General features: G+C 41.2%; 1 protein-coding gene across 6 annotated transcripts in view; it reads left to right on the top strand.

Annotated features, from left to right (window-relative positions):
- Positions 1–23,872, top strand: part of kmt2ba (lysine (K)-specific methyltransferase 2Ba) — a 51,420-nt gene that overhangs the window by 15,904 nt on the left and 11,644 nt on the right. For 5 of the 6 annotated variants that reach the window (XM_080837454.1, XM_080837455.1, XM_080837453.1 and 2 more), the window contains exons 8-25: positions 188–252; positions 632–871; positions 2,880–2,974; positions 4,723–5,148; positions 9,082–9,195; positions 9,457–9,603; positions 17,303–17,395; positions 17,679–17,796; positions 18,195–18,308; positions 18,608–18,780; positions 19,181–19,282; positions 19,571–19,666; positions 19,821–19,897; positions 20,294–20,379; positions 20,481–20,578; positions 20,970–21,104; positions 21,608–21,766; positions 23,601–23,718. In XM_080837454.1, the coding sequence (XP_080693580.1) occupies positions 188–252; positions 632–871; positions 2,880–2,974; positions 4,723–5,148; positions 9,082–9,195; positions 9,457–9,603; positions 17,303–17,395; positions 17,679–17,796; positions 18,195–18,308; positions 18,608–18,780; positions 19,181–19,282; positions 19,571–19,666; positions 19,821–19,897; positions 20,294–20,379; positions 20,481–20,578; positions 20,970–21,104; positions 21,608–21,766; positions 23,601–23,718 (2,456 nt within the window). The remainder of the gene's footprint in view (positions 1–187; positions 253–631; positions 872–2,879; positions 2,975–4,722; positions 5,149–9,081; positions 9,196–9,456; positions 9,604–17,302; positions 17,396–17,678; positions 17,797–18,194; positions 18,309–18,607; positions 18,781–19,180; positions 19,283–19,570; positions 19,667–19,820; positions 19,898–20,293; positions 20,380–20,480; positions 20,579–20,969; positions 21,105–21,607; positions 21,767–23,600; positions 23,719–23,872) is intronic. The other variant, XM_080837457.1, reaches the window with a different exon arrangement.

Below are 23,872 nucleotides of genomic sequence, written 5' to 3'. Positions count from 1 at the left end.
AAAGTGCACTCAAGTCAGCCATTATGAACAAGCATGTTTAATGTAGTTGGACTGGAAGTCCACGTAAGGGAATTAGAGGCTTGATTTGCTGCTTGGGTTCAGTCGGGAAGTTAGGGTAGAGGATAGTTAACTATAAGCCAGCTTCAGCATGGCTCCACTGATACGAGCTGCTTTGTATGTCCAACAGCCAAAGAAAATGTTCCCGCATTGCATTGAAGAAAGCCAAGCGTATGGGGATCCGGAACCCCAAAGGTACGAGCACGTCCTGATCACAGCTTCCGTTATATAAACACCACACACCTTAAATTAGTTGATATGAAGCTTGGCCTTACGGTGTCCTCTCTGCCTGTGTTTGCTTTTTGCATGGGTGGTGTTTGTGTCCACTAATGGCTGTATGTGTCTTATTATGTGTGTGTGTGTTTGTGTATGCGTGTATTATCTCACTGACCACTCTGGAAAATCTAGTGATCATACCAGGGGAGAGAGAGAGAGAGTGTGTTGTCACCAATGCTTTGCGTGACTGTTTCCTGTCTGATGGCTACTCTAAATGTGTGTGAGGGAATGTGTTGATGTTAGTGATGCGTTCCCTGCGTGCCGGTTTCCTGTCTGATGGTTGCTGTGTGTGTTCCAGTCCAGGTGCGCCGTGGCGGGCGGTCCTCCGCCAGCGGAAACGCATCCAGCGAGGAGGAGGAGGAGGAGGAGGAGCAGGAGCATGCGCCCTCTGAACTCCAAAGCCCCTCCCCTTCCAGGAAGCAGCCTCGTAGACAGGTCACACCCCTTTGCTACAGTGATCTCCTTCGGTCCGCCGAGACTGATTCGGACGAGTCCCCCAGCCACCAGCCCATCCACAGGAGGACACCCCTGAGCAACGGTAATGCACACTACACACCAGTGGTGGGGGGCTGGAGTGTCATGACTCAGTCCGCAAATATGGTGACTTGAGCCCAACTCAAGGGGTCTGCTTGACTCTCAACTGAGGATGGATGACACTGTGATTTGACTTCAGGTGGATGACTGGGTAAAGACGAGATATTCTCTAGAAATGGGAAACACCCTATATTTTTCTAAAATAAAAAATTTGTCACAAGGTGAAAATTGTGGCAATAAGTTCTTACCTCATGAAAACTCACCGTCTCATTCCTACTGCCATTGAAGGCCTCCTTTGGTCATGCCTTGGTCATTGCATCACTTGAACTTAATGATGCATCTTATTTTTATGTCAAGAGTAGATTTTTATTGGCGAAGAACAAAGTGGTCTGTGGAGTTTGTTGCCTTAAAAGCTATTGGCAAGTTATCAAAAACTTCAGCCATATGTTTTCTTAATGTAATAGTGAAAGACCTGTAACTTTACTTGACTTTAAGTAGCGCAACACTGGATTGGTCTGCTAACTAGCAGACTGCATAGACAAGTGAAGAAACCAAACCCTTAACATTCATTTGGTGTTCACAAATGTTGATGGCTGTTGAAAGGGCTTGAAATATGAAATAGGCGGTTCAAAAGTCTGTAAAAATTGCTATTAATAAAACGTCACCTGTGAGTACAATTTGTATGAGTCATTATTTTTGCCAAACTTGTTGGCTTTCATGAATCTAAACTCTTATTATAGAAAAACTATTCCACATTAAGCTACAGTTAAATATTGCCAGTTGTGCAGAGGCTTTCTACGTGTGCAGCTTTATCTGATAACCAGTTTTTCTGTATCTTCCTGTTGTCTGTATGCACAAGTATAGACCCGTGTTTGTCCCTCTGTTGGCTTTTTTTGCGTAGCAACATGCTTCGTAAACATCCTTTAATGGGACTAGTTGTCAGAAGAAAGACAATATTAAAATTAATATTTGAATTCAAAGTTTCTTTACTTTACTTCTTTGTTTTGCAAAATGCTGCACATAGGCATCAGAACATTCAGGTGGTGTGTTATTAGCATTGGCATCACAGCATCATGATCCATCTGTCAGGATCACTACTGCGGTGTTTCTGAACGATAACCTATAGGATGCAGAAAAACAAACAGTTTTTTGTTAGGTGTAAGTGTGTAGTCGTATTTACTTGTGGAACTGTTTTTTTTTATTTTTTTAGTAATTATGTATTGATTATTAGTAATTAGTAAGTCTTAGCTGTGATCGCTCGCTTATGGACAGACTTGACTTGCTTGTCTCTGTGCCACAGTTCTTGAGATGTGTTGATACTTTATTGTGACGTACTCACCTGTCTGCTAGGTACACATGCTACTCAAGATACTAGAATGGCCACATTCCCTAACTACCCTCTGCTTAGTTCACCCTAGGTAGCCCTGGCTACATATTGTCCTGCACCCTATCTCATGCAATACAGGTTCAACTAGGCTGAATTATTTGGTTGATTATTGGCAGCTAGATAGCCTTTCCTTTCCCATTTAAAGGTATTCCACCAATATTGTTTAATCTTTAGCGGGATGACTAATGTTTAACCTCAATTGAAATGTAAGGACTGTTTGGCTATAACCAGAATTGAATTTGTGAATGCCTGTAATTAGGAGCCTTAGGCTGTATCTAGTCAACAAAACATGCCTCTCCTTTGATTAATCTATTCTGTCAAATGACCCATTGTACTCTGTTTCTTTAAAGAAGAAGCCCCTGTTATAACTACACAAGTGATCATTGTCTGATGTGTTTCCACTGTCGTTGTGTAGGAAGTGTTAGTGTGTTGAGGTTAGAGTTAGATGCATGCACTCACAGTGGTCTAACTGTCAGCGCATTTCACATATCTACAGCACCTGCTTAGAATCAATGCAAAATAAATATATCATATCAAGCAAACTATGCACAGCAGTGGCAACACACACCTTTGCTGAAGTTGTCTGTGGAAAGTGCCTGGTGCTGATGAGGTTGTTTTCTTACAGAGGCCCCAGCCATTCCTGCGGTCGAGGATGGCAGTGACTTCACAAAGCCCAAGCGGCCACCGTTTGCCAAATCTGGCCGTCGGCGATTTGAGAAGGTAATGGACTCCCATCGACTGCATGTTATTTCAGCACGCACTCAGCTGAAATTTGAATTTTACTTTGCAAATTGCTGTGTTTTTCAACATTATTGCATGGGGTTTTAACCTGTGAGACTGGTCCTGCAAGAATTAAGATATTTATCAGAATTGAGAAATGTTGAACATAAAATAGTTTTGTGACCTGTGTGGCTTTCGAGCCATTTAAAAAAAATACTCATAACAACTTCTGGTAAATGTAGCCCTAGCTGTCATGCAGACTACAAATTTAATTGATTTTCTTTTTCTCAGTACTGTTTTCATAGCTATAGTTGTAAAACTGTATATCACATGGGAATTGACCCTACAAGATTTTGTATAGCTGACCTGTTTCACAGAATGTTAAATGTAGCTTCTCACTGTATAGCCTGGCCATTTATTAGTTTGCCATCTTTGTTGTCTTCAGCTTCACTATATCTTGCTTTTAAGACCATATTTAAGAGTTTGCAATGCCTTTAGTGTGTAAAAGAGTCCTTTGTCTCTTTTTTTTGTGTGTAATTCAGTTCTCTTTTCAATTCACTTTTCTTTCAGTCCAGTGAGAAACTAATTTGGCTTTCCCCTCCAGTGCATGGTAGACACGTTTGTTGGCTGGCTTTCCTCGCGTTCTGTGCATGTGGTCTTACTCGCGCTCTCTCTCTGTCTCAGTTGGTTTTCATTCACGTTCCTTTTTTCCTTTATCTTTCAGAAAAGTCCCCTACACGTATATCTATCTCTTCAGATCTTACTGTAGATGTATTTTTGAACCATGGGCTTATTCAGATGGCTTGTATTGTGTTAGCGTCCATATTCCTTCCTCTTACTGCCTTTTTTACACTCCAGCCTTGTGACATCCGCCACAGATCTCTACCTGCATCTCCAACCTCTCTTCCTGCCATTTCCCTCCTATGAACCTCCCTCTGCTTGTAGCAACGCCCCCACCCACATCACATGATCTTGCTGTGTTTCCTCACTGTCTATTAGCATTACTGTTGAAAGGGGTTGGGTATCACTGACAGCTTTAGCATTAGCGTTAGCATTCAAATGTGTAGGACGTCACTTTCAGGTAGAGGCCTACCATGTTGGGTTAACAGGAGGACACTGTACTAGTGAGGACGTCCACATTATCAATGTCAATTGACAAGTGTTGAAATACAGAACATATTTAGCTCTGTTGTAGGAACAGAGTAGCAATACTCAAACATGGCATTATGACATTGAAGATTAGATCTGCAACTTCTCTGTCCATCTCTGACCAGATCTCACTAATCCAGTAGGCAATGTTTCCTGCTAAAAGTAGATGCCTGTGAATGAGCAATTACAAATGCTTTGGATATCATGCATTTTGTAGCTTGTGCAAGCTTTCTTTCACTAATTTACAAATAGAAATAACCAAGCTGGCTTGCAAATTAGCCTGAAACTAACCACTATCGCAGTAAATGAGTCAATTAGAACAGTAGAAAAAGGAAGCTCTTTGCCGATTTGTACTCGTTTTACGGCTCTACGTCAAACTACCTTGTGCCTCAGAAAACGGTTACAGGGGAAACATTTGTTTTTGGTACCCACCCCAAGGTCTGGAAGAAGTGAGGATGCTTGGCTTTCTCTGCTTGGTTTGTGCTGTAACCCTGCCATCCCCCCTTCCCCTTCCCTTCCCTTTTCCCTTTTCATTCCTTACCCACCCCAACCACACCCCCACCCCCTACATGTCTCCCCTCCCGTTTTTCCTGCTTCAGCAGTTACCCCCCTCACAGGCCCAGGATCTCCCTCCTTCCCCCTCAGCGTCCGGTTTCCCCTCCCTGAAGCTCAAGCTGAGCCTACAGCTGCGGCTGGAGCGGCTGTCCCCCAGTGTGGTGCGGGCGGCCACGGCTGGGGGGCAGCTGCAGCCTCCCGGCTCTTCCTCCCCCCTGCAGCAGCAGCAGATGGAGCAGCCCGCAGGCGGAACGTTCGGGACAAGAGCGGATAGCGAGACGGATAGCGCGCCGGAAAGCGCGCAAGAAAGCGCGCCCCACCAAGCTCACGCCCCCTGTCTTACTCCTTCCCAGAGCTCGGTGCAGCACAACACGGCTCCCAGCGCACTGGCGGCGCTGGCCAACCGCCTCATCCCACGAGAGATGACATCCCGCCAGAGAAACGTGCATAGGATTCGCATCGACTTCAAGGTCGGAAAGGCTCAGGGGTCAATTTGTGTTAGGGAGAGAGAAATACAAAATTGTGCTTACTATATTTTAGACAATATGTATTGTTGTATATTAATATCTTGATCAGATAACAGGAACCCTAGAGCACATCTTAGCTGCAAGGGAGAACACTCTTTTAGTTCTGAAAAAACACACACCCTGCGACTCATTCTGAATAATTTTGCGACCCACCAGTTGAGAAACATTATTTTACAGCAAGATGCATTGCAATTTATTTCTATACTATACAGCCGCGGAAAAAATTAAGAGACCACTTCAAAATTATCAGTTTCTCTGGTTTTACTTTTTATTGGTATGTGTTAAAGTAAAATGTACATTTTTGTTTTATTCTATAACCTACTGGCAACATTCCTACCAAATTTCAAATAAAAATATTGTCATTTAGATAATTTATTTGCAGAAAAATGACAATTGGTCAAAATAGCAAAAAAGATGCAGTGTCTTCAGATCTCGAATAATGCAAAGAAAACAAGCTCATATTCATTTTTAAACTACACAATACTAATGCTTACACTTAGGAAGAGTTCAGAAATCAATATTTGGTGGAATAACCTTGATTTAAAATCACAAACTTTCATGTGTCTTGGCATGCTCTCCACCAGTCTTTCACATTGCCGTTGGGTGACTTTATGCTACTCCTGGCACAAGAATTCAAGCAGCTCGGCTTCTTTTCATGGCTTGTGACCATCCATCTTCCTCTTGATCACATTTCAGAGGTTTTTTATGGGATTCAGGTCTCGAAATTGGGCTGGCCATGACAGGGTCCTGATCTGGTGGTACTCCATCCACACCTTTACTGGCCTGGTTGTGTGGCATGGAGCATTGCCCTGCTGGAAAAAACATTTCTCAGAGTTGGGGAACATTGTCAGAGCAAAAGGAAGCAAGTTTTTCTTCCGGGACAACGTTGTACTTTGCCTGGCTGAGGTTTGTAAAAGACCATAAGGATTGAAAAAAGCGGACTGGAGGGTCTTCTAGTTCGTCTTCTCTGATGAGTCCAATTTTCAGCTTTGCCCAACACATGGTCGTCTGATGGTTAGACGGAGACCTGGAGAGGCCTACAAGGCAGAGAGTCTTGCACCTACTGTGAAATCAGACTCATCAGAGAAGACGAACTTGGAGACCCTCCAGTCCGCTTTTTCAATCCTTGTGGTCTTTTACAAACCTCAGCCAGGCAAAGTACAACGTTGTCCAGGAAGAAAAACTTGCTTCCTTTTGCTCTGACAATGTTCCCCAACTCTGAGAAGTGTTTTTTCCAGCAGGGCAATGCTCCATGCCACACAACCAGGCCAGTAAAGGTGTGGATGGAGTACCACCAGATCAGGACCCTGTCATGGCCAGCCCAATTTCGACACCTGAATCCCATAAAAAACCTCTGAAATGTGATCAAGAGGAAGATGGATGGTCACAAGCCATGAAAAGAAGCCGAGCTGCTTGAATTCTTGCGCCAGGAGTAGCATAAAGTCACCCAACGGCAATGTGAAAGACTGGTGGAGAGCATGCCAAGACAAGTGAAAGTTAAATCAAGGTTATTCCACCAAATATTGATTTCTGAACTCTTCCTAAGTTAAAGCATTAGTATTGTGTAGTTTAAAAATGAATATGAGCTTGTTTTCTTTGCATTATTCGAGATCTGAAGACACTGCATCTTTTTTGCTATTTTGTCCAATTGTCATTTTTCTGCAAATAAATGATCTAAATGACAATATTTACAGTGCATGAAATGCCCTGTATTGTTATTCCTAGGCTTCTTCTTCTTCTTATTCTTGTTACCTTTTTCTGCGATTAATTCAGCCCGAACCGCTAAACGTAGAAACTTCATTCAAACTTTGTCGCGTAGGTCTTGTAAAGGACACTTATGCTATGTATTTTTCACTTTTCTAAACTTTATACTTTTTAAGTTATTAAAGAAAAACAAATCTAAATTTTCCCATTGACTTACATTGGGCCATTATGACATCATAATAGGGTAATTAAACTGGCTTGCACCTGTGCTTCACTGACACCTGCGGCAAGCCTCCAAGGGTCCTCTTCTCTCTGTACCTCTCCATTCAACTGTATAACTAGGAATATTAATAGACACCTTCCATACTCTACTTTTTTTTCTCTCTATCACTCTCACTCTACTTTCTCTCACACTCCATCTCTCTGCTTCACTCTTTTTTTCTCCTTCTTTCAATATTTTCACTCTCTCTTTACTGTCTTTATCCAGAGCCACTCTTGTTCACTCTTCTTTCCTTACTTTGTTTCTTCCTCTCTTCTTTCCTTTCTTCTTTCCTTCTTTCTACTCTTCTTTACTTTCTTCTTTCCTTCTTCCACTCTTCTTTCCTTTCTTCTTCCCTTCTTCCACTCTTCTTACCTTTTTCTTTTCTTCTTTCCTTCTTCCACTCTTCTTTCCTTTCTTCTTCCCTTCTTCCACTCTTCTTTCTTTCTTCACTCTTCTTTCCTTTCTTCTTTCCTTCTTCAACTCTTCTTTCCTTCTTTTACTGTTCTTTCCTTTCTTCCTTCCTTTCACTTTTCTTTTATTCGTTCTTTCTTAACTTTTGCATTTCATGCACTAGTATTTCCTTCAGGAAATGCATTTTCTAGTTACAGTGCATGAAATGCCCTGTATTGTTATTCCTAGGCTTCTTCTTCTTCTTATTCTTGTTACCTTTTTCTGCGATTAATTCAGCCCGAACCGCTTAACGTAGAAACTTCATTCAAACTTTGTCGCGTAGGTCTTGTAAACGACACTTATGCTATGTATTTTTCACTTTTCTAAACTTTATACTTTTTAAGATATTAAAGAAAAACGAATATAAATTTCTCCCATTGACTTACATTGGGCCATTATGACATCATAATAGGGTCTTTAAACTGGCTTGCACCTGTGCTTTACTGACAGCTGCGCCAAATCAAAGGAACCTCTTCTCTCTCTGCCCCTCTCAATTTAACTGTAACTAGGAACATTAAGACACCATCCATTCTCAATTTTTTTTTTCTCCATCTTTCTCTCTGTCTACTTTCTCTCACACCCAATCTCTCTTCTTCACTCCATTTTTATCTCCTTTTTTCAATATTTTCACTCTCTTTTTCTCTTTCACTCTTCTTTCCTTCTTCCACTCTTCTTTCACTTTTCTTTCCTTTCTTCACTCTCCTTTCTTCTTTCACTCTTCTTTCCTTTTCTTCTTTCCGTCTTCAACTATTATTTCCTTTTTTCACTCTTCTTTCTTTCCTTCTTTCACTCTTCTTTCCTTTCTTCACTATTCTTTCTTTCCTTCTTCCACTCTTCTTTCCTTCTTTCACTCTTCTTTCTTTTCTTCTTCCTTTCCTAACTTTTGCATTTCATGCACTGGTATTTCCTTCAGGAAATGCATTTTCTAGTTTTATTTGAAATTTGGTAGGAATGTTGCCAGTAGGTTATAGAATAAAACTAAAATGTACATTTTACTTTAAAACATACCAATAAATAGTAAAACCAGAGAAACTGATAATTTTGAAGTGGTCTCTTAATTTTTTCCGCGGCTGTATATTATGCGTCATTTACTGGAAGTCTCTAGCTATCTTGGCACAGTAAGTTTGATGTCGACTCCCTTTCCAATTTCCGCTGTGATGCAAGCAAAGAATGAGGTCTTCAGAAGCTATGTTATCAGAGTGTATTTATACCTAAATACAAATATGAAATAACTAAATATTGCAATACGCTGTATTAATATAATATTATGCCAAAAAATATTGCAATGCTACACTATCGATTTCTTTTTCACCTCTAAACAATAGAAATGCTGTGTACTTTGTATGTATCCCAGACTCTAAGTACAATTTGCAGTGAAGTAATTACAGCTGCTATTTAATTACATGGCCATTGACATAAGGCTACTCAAAATTCATTGTGTTTGTGTTTGTGTGTAACAGGAGGATTGCAGTGCCCAGAATGTGTGGCTCATGGGTGGTCTCAGCGTCCTCACCTCCATTCCCATCTCCCCAGATAGCGTCTGCCTGCTCTGTGCCAGTAAAGGAAAGCATGAGGTCTGAACACACACTTACTTACTTTCGCTATCTCTCTCTCTCTCTCCCTCCCCCCCCCCCTCCCTCTCTAAGGAACGTTTTGTCTTTTTTCAAGTTTACTACTCTCTTCTCATCCTCTCCTCTCATCTCCACACTCATCTTCCTTTCTCTCCTTCACCCCTATTGCTTCCTTGTCATCTTCTCCACCATTTGTCCCCTCCTTTCTCTACCTTATTGTTTTTTGATTTCATCCCTTTTTTCCCCCTCTCCTGTCCTCTCCAGATGGTTTACTGTCAGGTGTGCTGCGAGCCTTTCCACAGCTTTTGTCTGAAGGAAGAAGAGCGCCCCATGGAGGAGAACAAGGAGAACTGGTGTTGCCGCCGCTGCAAGCACTGCCACGTCTGCGGCCGCAAGAGCAAACACTCGAGGGTGAGTAAGGCCATTGTTGCCACACAAATATGCATCCAAAGATGCTTGCTGGGGATGGTAGGTGTGGGCGAAAGAAACAGAACAGGGTGTGTTGTAGTGCTGGGTGGTATGTGGTATGTCGACTTGATAAGGTATACCGATATGTTTTCAAACGATATATAGATGAGACAATACCGTTATCCTGATATAGTTTGATGTTGCATTACATTATTCCGTAAAGCAGCTACACTGAACACCAGCTGTAACATTTCTATATCAAGAGTAAGTTGTTTTGGGCATTGTGAGTGTGTGAGCGTTTTCCGTTGTCCGGTAATTACCGGACTTTGTCCGAAAAAAAATTGAAATGTCCGAAAATATTAGCGCTCACCGGTCAAATTGTCTGATTGGAATTTCTTAAAAATCCCGTCTCGCAAACACAATCTGAATTGGGCAACAATCCTAATATTAAGGCCTATAAAGCAAACGTGCACTGCCCTTATTATGTGTTAAAGGAACAGGCTAATCTGCCGTTATTAAACAACACGCATTTTAAATGAAGCACAAACGAGAGCGCTATTGCAGACAGATAGAGATTTGGACAAATTATAGCTCGCAGCATATTGAAAACACGAACAGAACAAGTTCCTTTTTTGGAGCTGTGAACTTTTGAATTATAAATTATGAACTGAAATAGTTCATGTAGAAAGTGAACTTTCCAAACACTGACTACCTGAAGCCCTAGATGTTCAGCAGCTTGAAGGCCGAATTGTCGGGCGTTTAGCGTTATGGAGTCTCAGTCTTAGCTAAGGTGCGAGGTAATTGATAGTCACAGTAAAATGTTCTATTAGCACTGCGAAAAGGCGACGCAAAGGATTCACAAGAGGGTCGAATCATTTTAGAATGAACATAGTCAGAGCAATGACCATGTTGCGTCGCTCAATTTAAACCATTTCTGCCTAAAACGCCTGCTAAAAACGCCTGTTAAATCCTATGCTGTTCTATGAGAAAGTACCTCATTTCCTGAGGGTTTTCTGAGAAAACAGTAAGAATTGTCAACGTCTACAAAAACCTTAATATCTAAGCCTCTGTAGCACTTAGAAACATGAAATAAGAAGCATTGTGAAGGTAAGAACTGCAGGTTTTATTAAAACCTGCTCCCTGAGCACACAAAAAACAATAACATTTGTAAAAAAACTCTCAAACACACAAAAACAATATAAATCAATGATCTAAAATACAATAAATACAATTTTCAAGTATGCAAACATTATGAGGGAGGGGAAGAGGGGGAGGGAGGGGGGAAGATAAATGGGGAGGGAGGAGCGGAGAGGGATGGAGAGGAGAGGGATGGAGACATCCTGGGGTGGAGCTGGCCTCGCAGTTCACATGGAGCATGAAGCCATGGCGGGGTCAACGTTATCCTGGAGATGGAGATATCTGAAAATACATATGACAAAGCATTCAATCATTCTATTATTATGAGACCCACCCTCTCAGCTGGTGCTAAGACAATGGCCTACTAGACTGTCTATAGGGTATAGTGGTTATAGGTGTTCATATGCCAATTGTTCAGGTCTCATTGAGGCACAGACAGGGAGTACACATTCAAGTTGGATACACAATAAAGCTACACTAACAGAATAGTATATTTCCAGTTCCATCAATGTTATTTATAGTATTTATATTTATTCATAATTGTATTACTATTCATTATGATGTATTATGCTATACAGTTCTGCACGTTATTTTTCTTATCTAAAATCTTTGGACAAAAACGTCTGCTAAATGTAAATGCTATTTATTCATTATGCCATTATTGTATCTATAACTAACATTATTGCATGTATATATTATCAACCATCATCACCATTAGTAATCGCTATAGCGCCACTATCATTACTGCCCATTCCGTTTTCTAAGAGAAGAGAACTCGGAAGATCGCACAAGAAAACAAAACATAAATAATTACCTCCAGATCATTGCCGGTTGTCCAGTCCACCTGGAATCCCTCCTCCTCTCCTTTCGTGCCCACAAAATCCCACTCCTGTGCCGTATCTAATGGATCCTCTGGCACAAAGTCATTATCCTTCTCCCTCTCAGACTCAAATCCTTCAAAATCTATGTCGAAATCACTGACATCGCTATCAAAGTACTCCATGTTCACTGGTACTTCTTCACTGCTACTTCTCGCTAGCCAGCATGGTATCACTGAAAACAAGCACAGAATATCGCGTGGCTATCTGATTGATTGACGTGATTTTCAGCCAACCAAAGTTCATTTTGGTGGTCACCTGATCTTTAGCAAAGCCTTAAGACCAATGTTCCCTCTAAGCTGCGCGCGCGCGCGGCCGCGCAGGCCAGTCGAAGAGCCCGCGCAATAGATTTTTCAAACCGCGCACATTTTCCACACCGCATAAACGATTTTTTTTTAGGGTTTAAAAATCTGAGCATCAAAGGGGATGTAGGCTAGGTAATAAACATTTCAAATACTGACATGTCTGACAACCCAGCCGGATGTGCGTTAGAATGTTTACATACAACATTTCCTTTAGCTCTCTTGCCAGTCTCTGCTCCAGCAGTTATAGGCTACCATGGCGAAAAGAAAGGCAGAGCAGGTGCCCCAGAAAAAGGTCTGCCTAACGTTTAAACATGAGCGGCTAGATGAAATAGTCCAAACTGACTCAGGTAGGATAAAACTTTCAGACATATTTACATATGCTCGGAGGCAAACGCGAAAAGAGTTCGCTCGTGGAAAACGTGCAGTGAACAAAAGTGACATCATTCTGTTTGTCCTTAAAATTTGTGAGCACTTGGATGCCCGCTTCCCTGAGCTGAGTGGGCTGCCTTTGAGCCGGACACGTTGGATCGTGCAGTTAGTAAATTTGATCATGGGCTGAATGACGTGACCAATCTGGCGAAAGGGTTCGAAGCGCTTCTGAAGGAAGCATAATGCGGTCCCGGGACGCATTTATCGAATTCAAGTTCATGGTTATTGAAAAAAGGTGGTCGCTGAAAAGTGAGCATTTTCCAGATCTGGTAGGCCTACAAATTCGACATTTGTGGCACATTCCAAGCATCTAGCGCCGACTGTGAACGCGGTTTCAGTCTAATGAATGCCACTAAGACAAACTCGTGAGGCGAGAAGATTTGAGGTAGAAATTTCCAATATTTTCAATTAGACCTATTAGGCCCTATTCAAAGTGATCTTGATAACTGCAACAACATTTTGACATATGTTTAGTCAGAAAGGTTTGTCTTCCATAGGACTGCAGACAAGATGAGCCAAACAGCCAGATAGGCCTAGCTCCCTCAATGTAATTCAAATTACAGTGGTGGCCAAAATTATTAGAACACCTTACAGATCTGAGAATATTGACCTTTTTTTTTGTCTCCAAAACATACATTTAATTTCATAATGTAAATGAAACATGCAGATGGTTGTTCTGAGCACAACAAATATCAGATTAAGTGCTTCCTACTGTTTTTATCCACTTTTAACTCTAATATTTGGTACGCCCACCTTTGGCAGCAATTACAGCAGCACATCTCTCTGGCATAGAGTCAATATATTTCTTGAGAACTTCAACACTAATGTTATCCGATGCCTTTTGCAACTCAAGCCAAAGGCTTTCCTTTGAATGTACAATAGATCTGTCCAGTTTATTTTCCAACTCGCCCCAAATTTGCTTGATGGGTTGGAGGTTCGGACTTTGAGGGGACCGGTCCATAATTTTCAATGTTCCAGAAGATTCCTTCTGTCACAGGTCGTACTGGCAATAGTTACAAGAATGTTTAGGGTCATTGTTCTCTTGGAAAATAAATCCAGGCCCATTAACACCACTCCCAGAAGGTACTCCATGCCTCACCAGAATGTTATGGTATACTTTCTTATCCATGATGCCATCAATTTCGCCATAGTCATCTGTTCCTAAGGATTAAATGGCACCCTACACCATAATACAACCCCTTCCTTGTTTAACTGTTGGCCAGAGACACTCATTTTTATATCTCTACCCCTCACTTTGTTAAACATACACTCTTCGCTTGTTGCCAAACTATTCAAACCTGGACTCATCAGTCCACAACACTTTAAACCAATCTTTCTTTGTCCATTTCTTGTGTTCTTTTGCAAATTTCAGGCATTTCACTCTATTCTTCTCTTTCAGTAATGTTTCTGTGCTGCTATTCTGCCAAAAAGTTATTTTTCTCACAGCTTCTGACGCACAGTTCTTGGGAACACTATTGAACCGTTAGTCATTGTGTTGTTGATCTCGTCACCAATTCTCGTGAAGTCTTTCTTCAGTCCTTAAGACTGAGAATTCTGAGATGCTTCACTTCACACAGTTTATTTTTTTAGCCTCTCCCCTTTCGGTTCTGGTGGAATGGCGGTCTAAAGTGTATTTTACAGTGCTTGGACTGCATGTCAAGTCCTTGGCTATGCGGCGGTAACTACAGCCAGCATCAAAAAAGTGCCTTTATTCGAACCCGTTGCTCACTCATTAGCTCATTCTTCACCTTAGCCATGTTCAAAGAGCAACATTTGCTTCAAGACTGCCTCTCTAGAGGCTTTGAATCTATACCAATTGGTGGTGTGGCCTCAGTGACAAAACCCTTATGTTACCAATCACTTAATGCGGAAGATAGGCCTTGTACATTCAAAAGAATCACCGAGCTGTGTCCTGAGACTCTTGCATCACCATCAATTTAACCACGACCACACCTGACAATGATTAAACAAGTTGTTTGGCTTCTTCTGTGAAGGAACATGATTGTGTGACATTGACAGTGAAATAGGCCTAGTTTGTTTTTGTACGGAAATTGACCTAAATCTACTTATGATAGCTCTATTCTATGGTTTATAGAGCATAATGATGACTTTGTAGGTATTTCATTAGTTTTAAGGGTATTTTAATGGCCAATTCAACAAAAACAACTGAAACCTCTTAAATATGCCGAGTGTTCTAATAATTTTGGCCACCACTGTACATGTTTTGTAGCTTAGTTTGTTGCAAACCACTCCAGTTATTACATTTTTTTTATAAAGGCTACCTTTAGGAAAAAGTACACTATAATTACTATATTTATTGTAAAGCACTGCATTAGCAGTTTTCTTTCAATGAAGTTCAACTTAAATGTTGTACCTGCTGAGAAATGACTAAACACCTTGGATACTTTTATTTTGTGTATATATACAGCCGCGGAAAAAATTAAGAGACCACTTCAAAATTATCAGTTTCTCTGGTTTTACTATTTATTGGTATGTGTTAAAGTAAAATGTACATTTTGTTTTATTCTATAACCTACTGGCAACATTCCTACCAAATTTCAAATAAAAATATTGTCATTTAGATCATTTATTTGCAGAAAAATGACAATTGGTCAAAATAGCAAAAAAGATGCAGTGTCTTCAGATCTCGAATAATGCAAAGAAAACAAGCTCATATTCATTTTTAAACTACACAATACTAATGCTTACACTTAGGAAGAGTTCAGAAATCAATATTTGGTGGAATAACCTTGATTTAAAATCACAAACTTTCATGTGTCTTGGCATGCTCTCCACCAGTCTTTCACATTGCCGTTGGGTGACTTTATGCTACTCCTGGCGCAAGAATTCAAGCAGCTCGGCTTCTTTTCATGGCTTGTGACCATCCATCTTCCTCTTGATCACATTTCAGAGGTTTTTTTTGGGATTCAGGTCTCGAAATTGGGCTGGCCATGACAGGGTCCTGATCTGGTGGAACTCCATCCACACCTTTACTGGCCTGGCTGTGTGGCATGGAGCATTGCCCTGCTGGAAAAAACACTTTTCAGAGTTGGGGAACATTGTCAGAGCAAAAGGAAGCAAGTTTTTCTTCCGGGACAACGTTGTACTTTGCCTGGCTGAGGTTTGTAAAAGACCATAATGATTGAAAAAAGCGGACTGGAGGGTCTTCTAGTTCGTCTTCTCTGATGAGTCCAATTTTCAGCTTTGCCCAACACATGGTCGTCTGATGGTTAGACGGGGACCTGGAGAGGCCTACAAGCCAGAGAGTCTTGCACCTACTGTGAAATCGGACTCATCAGAGAAGACGAACTTAGAAGAACCTCCAGTCCGCTTTTTCAATCCTTATGGTCTTTTACAAACCTCAGTCAGGCAAAGCACAACGTTGTCCCGGAAGAAAAACTTGCTTCCTTTTGCTCTGACAATGTTCCCCAACTCTGAGAAGTGTTTTTTCCAGCAGGGCAATGCTCCATGCCACACAGCCAGGCCAGTAAAGGTGTGGATGGAGTACCACCAGATCAGGACCCTGTCATGGCCAGCCCAATTTCGAGACCTGAATCCCATAAAAAACCTCTGAAATGTGATCAAGAGGAAGATGGATGGTCACAAGCCATGAAAAGAAGCCGAGCTGCTTGAATTCTTGCGCCAGGAGTATCATAAAGTCACCCAACGGCAATGTGAAAGACTGGTGGAGAGCATGCCAAGACACATGAAAGTTGTGATTTTAAATCAAGGTTATTCCACCAAATATTGATTTCTGAACTCTTCCTAAGTGTAAGCATTAGTATTGTGTAGTTTAAAAATGGATATGAGCCTGTTTTCTTTGCATTATTCGAGATCTGAAGACACTGCATCTTTTTTGCTATTTTGACCAATTGTCATTTTTCTGCAAATAAATGATCTAAATGACAATATTTTTATTTGAAATTTGGTAGGAATGTTGCCAGTAGGTTATAGAATAAAACACAAATGTACATTTTACTTTAACACATACCAATAAATAGTAAAACCAGAGAAACTGATAATTTTGAAGTGGTCTCTTAATTTTTTCCGCGGCTGTATATCATTATCATTCATAACCAGTGAACCAGTCATAACCTCCCTAAACCTTATTTAATTTCAACCAAAGATCCTTTAAGTTCAACTAAACTGACTGGTAAAACACCATCATTAAAATGTCCAGCCATTATAAAGGATTTTGAATAAATATCAACCTTGTAGACATATTGATGCATTTGCTGTCATCTTTTTTGGAAACCTATGGCAAACGCAGGCTCGTGGTCATTTTCGTAAGGTCGCGTGGTTTACGAATTGCTCACAGTGCTGAAATGTGCGCTCAGAATAAAAAATATTTGCTCAGTGCTGAAAAAAATTAGAGGGAACATTGCTTAAGACCCATCCCATGTGTAATTTTAACCAACCAGAGTGAGTTATACGCTGCATTCGTCATGAAAACAGCACGTGTACAAAATGCTGCGCTACGCAGCAACTGGCAGGAAAGCCTATGTTGCGCTACGCAGCAACCGGCAGGAGGGGCTATGCTGCGCTACGCAGCATCCGGCGCCAATGGGTTAACGCCACAGCAGGTTGCGATTAACGGACACTTATTGACGCGCATCAGACATTCATGTTTTTTTCCCCATTGTAAACTTAGGCAAATAAACATGTTGCATTCTAAACTACCTGATTATGTTATTATTTGAGCTACGCATGCCGTCAGTTTTCTTCAATAGGCTAATTTAGAAGCAGAAATAGATATTTGGCCGGCTTATCATTAAAATGTCCGGCAAATGAAAACTATGCTGGTCATTTTGACCGGCAACATTTTTCTCTAGCGGAACCTCTGGTGTGTGTGTGTGTGTGTGTGTGTGTGTGTGTGTGTGTGTGTGTGTGTGTACGCATGCGCGCTACTGAAGCGAACCAATGAAATATGTGTGTTTGTTTGTGTCTGAGAAGCCAGTGCTGCAGTGTAGGAGATGTCTGTACTGCTACCACCCCTCATGCCTGGGACCCACCTACCCCAAGCCTCTCAAGTGCAACCTGCCCTGGGTGAGTGACCTTTCACCTCTGAGGTTACAACAGCAAAATACTCACAAAGTTCCGGTACACAAATGTGCTTTAATGTTGTCCTGGCAACACTTACTGCCAGAGTTAGGGTGCATAAGTTCCTAGAACACAGGAGAATTTGCACTTTCGAAATCACAATAATTTCTATTACTTTTGTGCGTGCCCAATGTGGGTTGAAATTAATTTGAAAAGTGTATAGGTTTGCTCGAATATCGTTCGAATGTGACATTTGAGTGTCACCAACCCAACTGATACTTTGTTTCAGGTATGTATGAAATGCATTCGCTGCAAGAGCTGTGGGATGACCCCAGGGAAGACATGGGACATGGCCTGGAACCACGAGCAGGACCTGTGTCCCGACTGCAGTGTCCTCCATAAGCTGGGTAAAAAGCCTTACTCAAACACTCCCACTCTTACATACACACACACACACACACACACACACACACACACACACACACACAACAGAACATCCCTCTACGGCAAAAATGCATAGAACACTTTACACAAAACCCCACCGTAAATAACCCAATAGAGAGCATTACATTATTACCCTTCAAAACCACAACCACACAAGCTTCCTGCATCGCAGACCTCTTTTAATCAGCTTTTAAAGGTACAATAGGTAGAACTACAGATTAAAGGTACATGTGTATTTCAAGCATTGGGATTAAACAAGAGGCCATTTGAAAGTATCTGCCTGGAGGCGTTCTTAAAAGTTTTGAAGGTTATTTATGCTGGTCCTGATATTCTCATCCTTGGGCTCCCTTCTCTCCTCCAGGTAACTTCTGTCCAGTGTGCCAGGGCTGCTATGATGAGACGGGCTGCAAGAAGCACATGCTAAAATGCGCCCGATGTTCTCACTGGGTACACAGCAAGTGTGAGAAGCTCTCAGGTGAGTGACTCAACCACTGTAGCTCGGTTTTGCCGGATTATACTATGTCTACCATAAGTCCTGTCCTCTATGGTGAACTGTTACCACGTACCCGACTGAGTGGATTTTTTGAGGAATTGCCCACTTGTGCTGAATCGATTCTCCTCTTTTGTGGTCACTGTTTCTATATCCTCTATCACAATATATTTTTGTGACCTCTCTCTCTCTTTCTTTCTTTCTTTCTTTCTTTCTTTCTTTCTTTCTTTCTATCTATCTATCTATCTATCTATCTATCTTTCCTTCTCTCCGGCCCCCCTCAGATGAGGATTGTGAGCGGCTGGACAAGCGTACTGTGGGCGGGTTCATCTGTACTCCGTGTGGTCTGGGCAACTGGAGGGTGGAGCTTCAGGAGGAACTGTGTACCGGGCTGCAGATGGTTCTGTCTGCTCTGCTCGACTCCCCGCTCACGCAGGACATCCTTACCTGTGAACAGGTACACATGCCAACACCGGGCTGTTACGCTTTTCAATCTCACTTTGCTGCTCACACACGCTCAGTTCTTAGACCAGCTCTGACAATTATACCTACTCATCTTAACACACACACACACACACACACACACACACACACACACACACACACACCACATTTCACCTATTGGGATGGTAACCCGAATACACATTGGAAAACACAGGAACTACCTACACTCAGCCCAGCTTTACACAATTGACAATTGCTCTCTCTCACTCACACACACACACACACACACACACACACACACACACACACACACACACACACACACACACACACACACACACACAGAGACAGAGAGAGGGAAATATTGCAGTGATGTGGCCCTCAATGAAATGTTTTGTGTCTTTTGTCTGCAGTGTGAGGTATCCCTAGAGGATGTGGCTCTGAAGAGGCATCCAGCCGTGTGTGATCTGCATGCCGTCAGCAGGAAGCTGGAGCAGGGTGACTACACCACTGTGGTGAGGCCTGAGTCTCTTTACATACTTTCAGATTGTTAGCACGTATTCACATGCACACTATTTCACCTATCACTCTTTCTCTCTTGCGCGCACGCACGCACGTACACATGCACACACTCACCCATCTTGTACACCTACACACTTCAATATCTTATGTCACACTTCCTGGCAAACACACACACACACACACACACACAATTTTCTCACATAAACATATAATTTCACAAATAATCAATTTATCGCACATACCTCCACTTCTCTTACCTGTTTGTTCGTCTCTAACCCCAGAGAGCTTTCAGTGAGGACGTAGCCATGGTGATGTGGAAGAAACCAATAGCTAAAGATTTGAGTCCTCCCAACGAGCTCAGGTCCTTCTACATGCAGGTAAGACTTGACCAGGTCTTAGGTGTCAGTCTCAAGTCTGTGGCAAATCATTCTGTCTGTATTCCAAAGGATATTTATGTAGTGATAGAAGGTGTTAATTATTTGTTTTTGCAAAATATGGTAATCTGTGTGTTATTTTGTATTTTGTTTGTAGCTGATGAAGGAGGCCTTCAGCTGGCTCAATGGAGGACACATGGAGACGTGGGAGCCGCGCTCTCAGGAATTTCCCAGGTACTCCATTACTACCACATTACACTAGTTTCTACTCTGTTTACTCCATTACTACCACATTACACTAGTTTCTACTCTGTTTACTACTCTGTTTACTCCATTACTACCCGTTTCTTCTCTGTTTTGGACTTTTCTTGGACTCTCTTGGACTGTTTAATTCTAATCAACCTGTCCAAGAGAAGAAAAATGCTTGTTTACACATTCTGGTTATGCATTTAAAACCCTTAAAATTTTACTTTAGAGTTGTAAGCCGTATCAGTTGTAAATCATTTCTAACATAAATCTGATAATTGTGAGCATTATAAGTTGTAAATCATTTTGTGATGCTCAATTAATTAACTTCTTTTTTTTCCCGTTCTCATTGGCTCACTATCTCTCACCCCTGTTTTCCTATAGTGGTATGCTCCCAGAAGCGGTGCTTCCTCCCTCTGATGAGCATAGCTATGCCCAGTGGCTGGAGAGAGATCACTTTGATGCCCAAGGTAGGGTGAATTATTAATTATGTCAGTTGTGAAATCTCAATGATGGAATGCCTTGATCAATCTGTGCTTTCTGTCTCACTAACTCCTGTTTTCTCTCATAGGAGTGAAAGGGATCCTTAATCCTGACCAAGCTAAGAGTCTGTATCAGGATTCCAGACAGTGCGCCCTCTGCCAGAAACATGGAGATGCCATGCCCAATGTGAGCCCTATTGCCATTACATTTACACCCGTACTTTCACAACAATCATAATCCGCTTTCCCACTGCATGGTACCGGCTTGGCTCGGCTAGTCTCGGCTCAACTCCGCTCGCTTTTTTGGCTTTTTCATTTGGTGGACCTGGTACATTTTTGGTGCCACCTCCGTTGAGCTTCCAAGCGGGCTTTGGCGACTCCAAAAGTGATGTGAAAACTACAGAGTGATGAAAATGGAAAAGCGGCTGTTGATTAATGTCCTGTTGGTCCTTGAAAGTTTAGGCACTCCTGTTTAACACCCACACCTCTCTCCATCCTATTTCTCTCTCTCTTTCTTTCTCTTTCTCTCTCTCTCTGTCTGTCTCCCCCCCTGTTCTCTTTATATCTCTGACATGCAGGAGGCAGGCAGGCTGCTGTATCTAGGTCAGAATGAATGGGCTCATGTTAACTGCTGCATCTGGTCTGCTGAGGTGCAAGAGGAAAAGGGGGCCCTCTTGCATGTTCACAGCGCTGTGACCAGGGGGCGCTACATGGTGAGAACCTCCTGAAGATTTTTAAGTGCTTAAGTTGTATGTTTACCTTTGCCTTAACTTCTTACTCCTCTTTTTTAAACTCCAGGAAATTGTTGTGTCTAAAACTAGCAAGTTAACCAGCTAAAAGCCAACAGACATGCCTTGGACAAGGCAACAATAGCACAGTTGGCCCTGATAAAAGCTATCATACTTTATAACACATAGATATTGGTGATAGGTAATGCTGTAAAAGCTGTGACACTTTTGCTGGATTTCAGACCTGGATCACAAAACAACATAGTAAATAGCCAGAGCTGGTAATTGTAAAGACATGTGTATGTATCTGTCCCTAGCATGACCATAATCCAGTCAAAATTAATTTGAGGAAAACTCAGTCTGTCAACTGTCACTTGCATACTGTCACGACTCACACCCTCCCTAATTTATTGTTCCTTCCCTGCCACTTTTTTATCCATCTGTCTTCATACTACTTCTGTTCCTCTCTCCAACCCCTCTCTAACCAGCGCTGTGAGCGGTGTGGCCTGTCGGGGGCGACAGTGGGCTGCTGTCTCAGCTCCTGTCAGAGTAACTACCACTTCATGTGCGCCCGCGTCCGCAACTGCGTCTTTCAGGAGGACCAAAAAGTCTACTGCCCTAAGCATTGTGACCTCAACGATGGCAAGGTGTGTGTTTGTGTATGTAAGAAAATCAGAGAGACTGTATTCTATTAAATTATGTTTGATTTGAATGTTTTATTGTTATACAGCTCTTCAGAAGGCTGCAGAATGTTTCGTTGAATTGGCCACCCAAATCTTCATTTGTTTCTTATATGGGCCATTCTACCGAATTCGTGTAATATGCAGTCCCTCAACAATAAAAACTATTTACAAAACATTTAGGTATTTAGGCATAGATATTTAATTAGAACATGTTATGGTCTATATAAACCCAATGCATTACATGAGATAGTGATAAGCTAAATATATACAAAATCATCATTTATACTTTCTATTGGGAAGTAGCTGTCCCCAACCCTGACATCTAAATTTCAATGCCTTTAAATAACACTTTTCAATTTTTTTTTATTTTTTTCAATGATTTAATTTCAAAGATCTTTATGATTGGGTTGAAACAGAACTTGGAATATTTAGATTTATTGTGGGTTTCATTTTTAAATCAATTTTCTATACTCAAAAAATCATGTCCCTAGTTTTCATGTCACTACCGAAACACAACAGTTTTAGTCCATTGGCTGAGCCTGTGTTTTAGCCACGACTCTGCATTTTTGACCATGCAGTGACACTGCATCTCTGTCCCTCATGGTTGAATGGTAAGTAGCTAAATCCCATAGTTTTTATATAAATGTGTTCCAAAGTCTGAAAATCGACGTGTAACCTTAAGAATTGTCACTACCGAAACGCATGTTCTTCAATTAAGTAAACCTTTTGGGGTTTCATGGAAAATCTTATGTTTGTATGTGTGTTCACCTCTTCAAAGATGTGTTTGCAAGCCGTGTGCTTGCTAGAATTCTTTATTTATGCTTAAAGTTAGCTAGAATTGTCACTACCGAAACAGTCACTACCGAAACATATGGTATTGACCAGATGATTTCGGTAGTGACAAAATGAAATGGTAAGTAGTTTGATCCCATAATTTTTAAATAAATGTGTTGTGTTGACTAAAGGGCGGCCCAGAGCACCTTTTGGATGATTTTGGGAGAGAAATGAACATCCATCCAACAGTGCAGTCACTACCGAAACACTGGATGTCACTACCCAAACAGTGCAGCACTACCGAAACACAGGATGTTTTGTAAAAAATTAAGTGTATTAAGTAATCAACTAAAATGTTATGATACTGATTGGATTAATGTATGTTCAATTTCATCAATCAACAACTCTGGAATCAATATGATCAGTATTTTGCATTTTACAAAGAAATATTGCACTTAGATTTTGATGAATTGTATAAATTGAACTTGAAAATTTGGTTAAAATTTCATTTTTATGAATTTCATTATGAAAACCTTCAAGAAATATTTGTAAAAATACTCTTCAGAGAAGGGAAGGAAACACAATCTGAACAGGTCAATGATAATACTTTTTTACTATAGTAAATGTGATGTTTCGGTAGTGACAATTTTTGGAAGAGGAAAAACATTCCAACACATTCTGAAAATACAATATAAAAATTGACTGTTCTTTTACTAGATATGTGTACTTTAGATATGGTACAATATACATACAGACAAAGTTTTGGGAATAAAACATAAACAAATTCAAAATATTTCCGACCTGACTTTGCACCAATTCGGTAGAATGGCCCATATATTATTAATCGACAGATTATACATTATCCCTTATACAGCACACATATTACTGGCAGAATACATGTGGTGCTGTATTAGTAATTGTTCTACAAAAGCTTCTCGACATCCTGTAATAAGCAGCAGTACCACATAGAGGTGTTGTTCTTTTCCTGTTGAGATGGTAATGTGTCTATTTTTGTCTCCTGTAGGTGGTGTCCAGTGATGGCTTTGAGGTTTTGCGGCGCATATATGTGGATTTTGAAGGATTTAGTCTCCGCCGGAAGTTCCTCACTGGTTTAGAGCCAGACGTCATTAACATGATGATTGGTGAGTTTGGGGCTGAGAAGATACATGCATTGCAGACTATTTTAACTCACAAAAATCACAATCATTCTTGGGCTTAGAAGAGGGTATTACAGTATTTTAATCTACCCTGTCCTATCAGTGCCGATGTGTGGGGGTTAATATTGTCATTTTGTTT

The sequence above is a fragment of the Sprattus sprattus genome (assembly GCF_963457725.1).
Source record: "Sprattus sprattus genome assembly, chromosome: 4".
Taxonomy (NCBI): Eukaryota; Metazoa; Chordata; class Actinopteri; order Clupeiformes; family Clupeidae; genus Sprattus; species Sprattus sprattus.
Note: the sequence above shows the minus strand (reverse complement) of the source record. Positions and strands in the feature narration are given on the sequence as shown.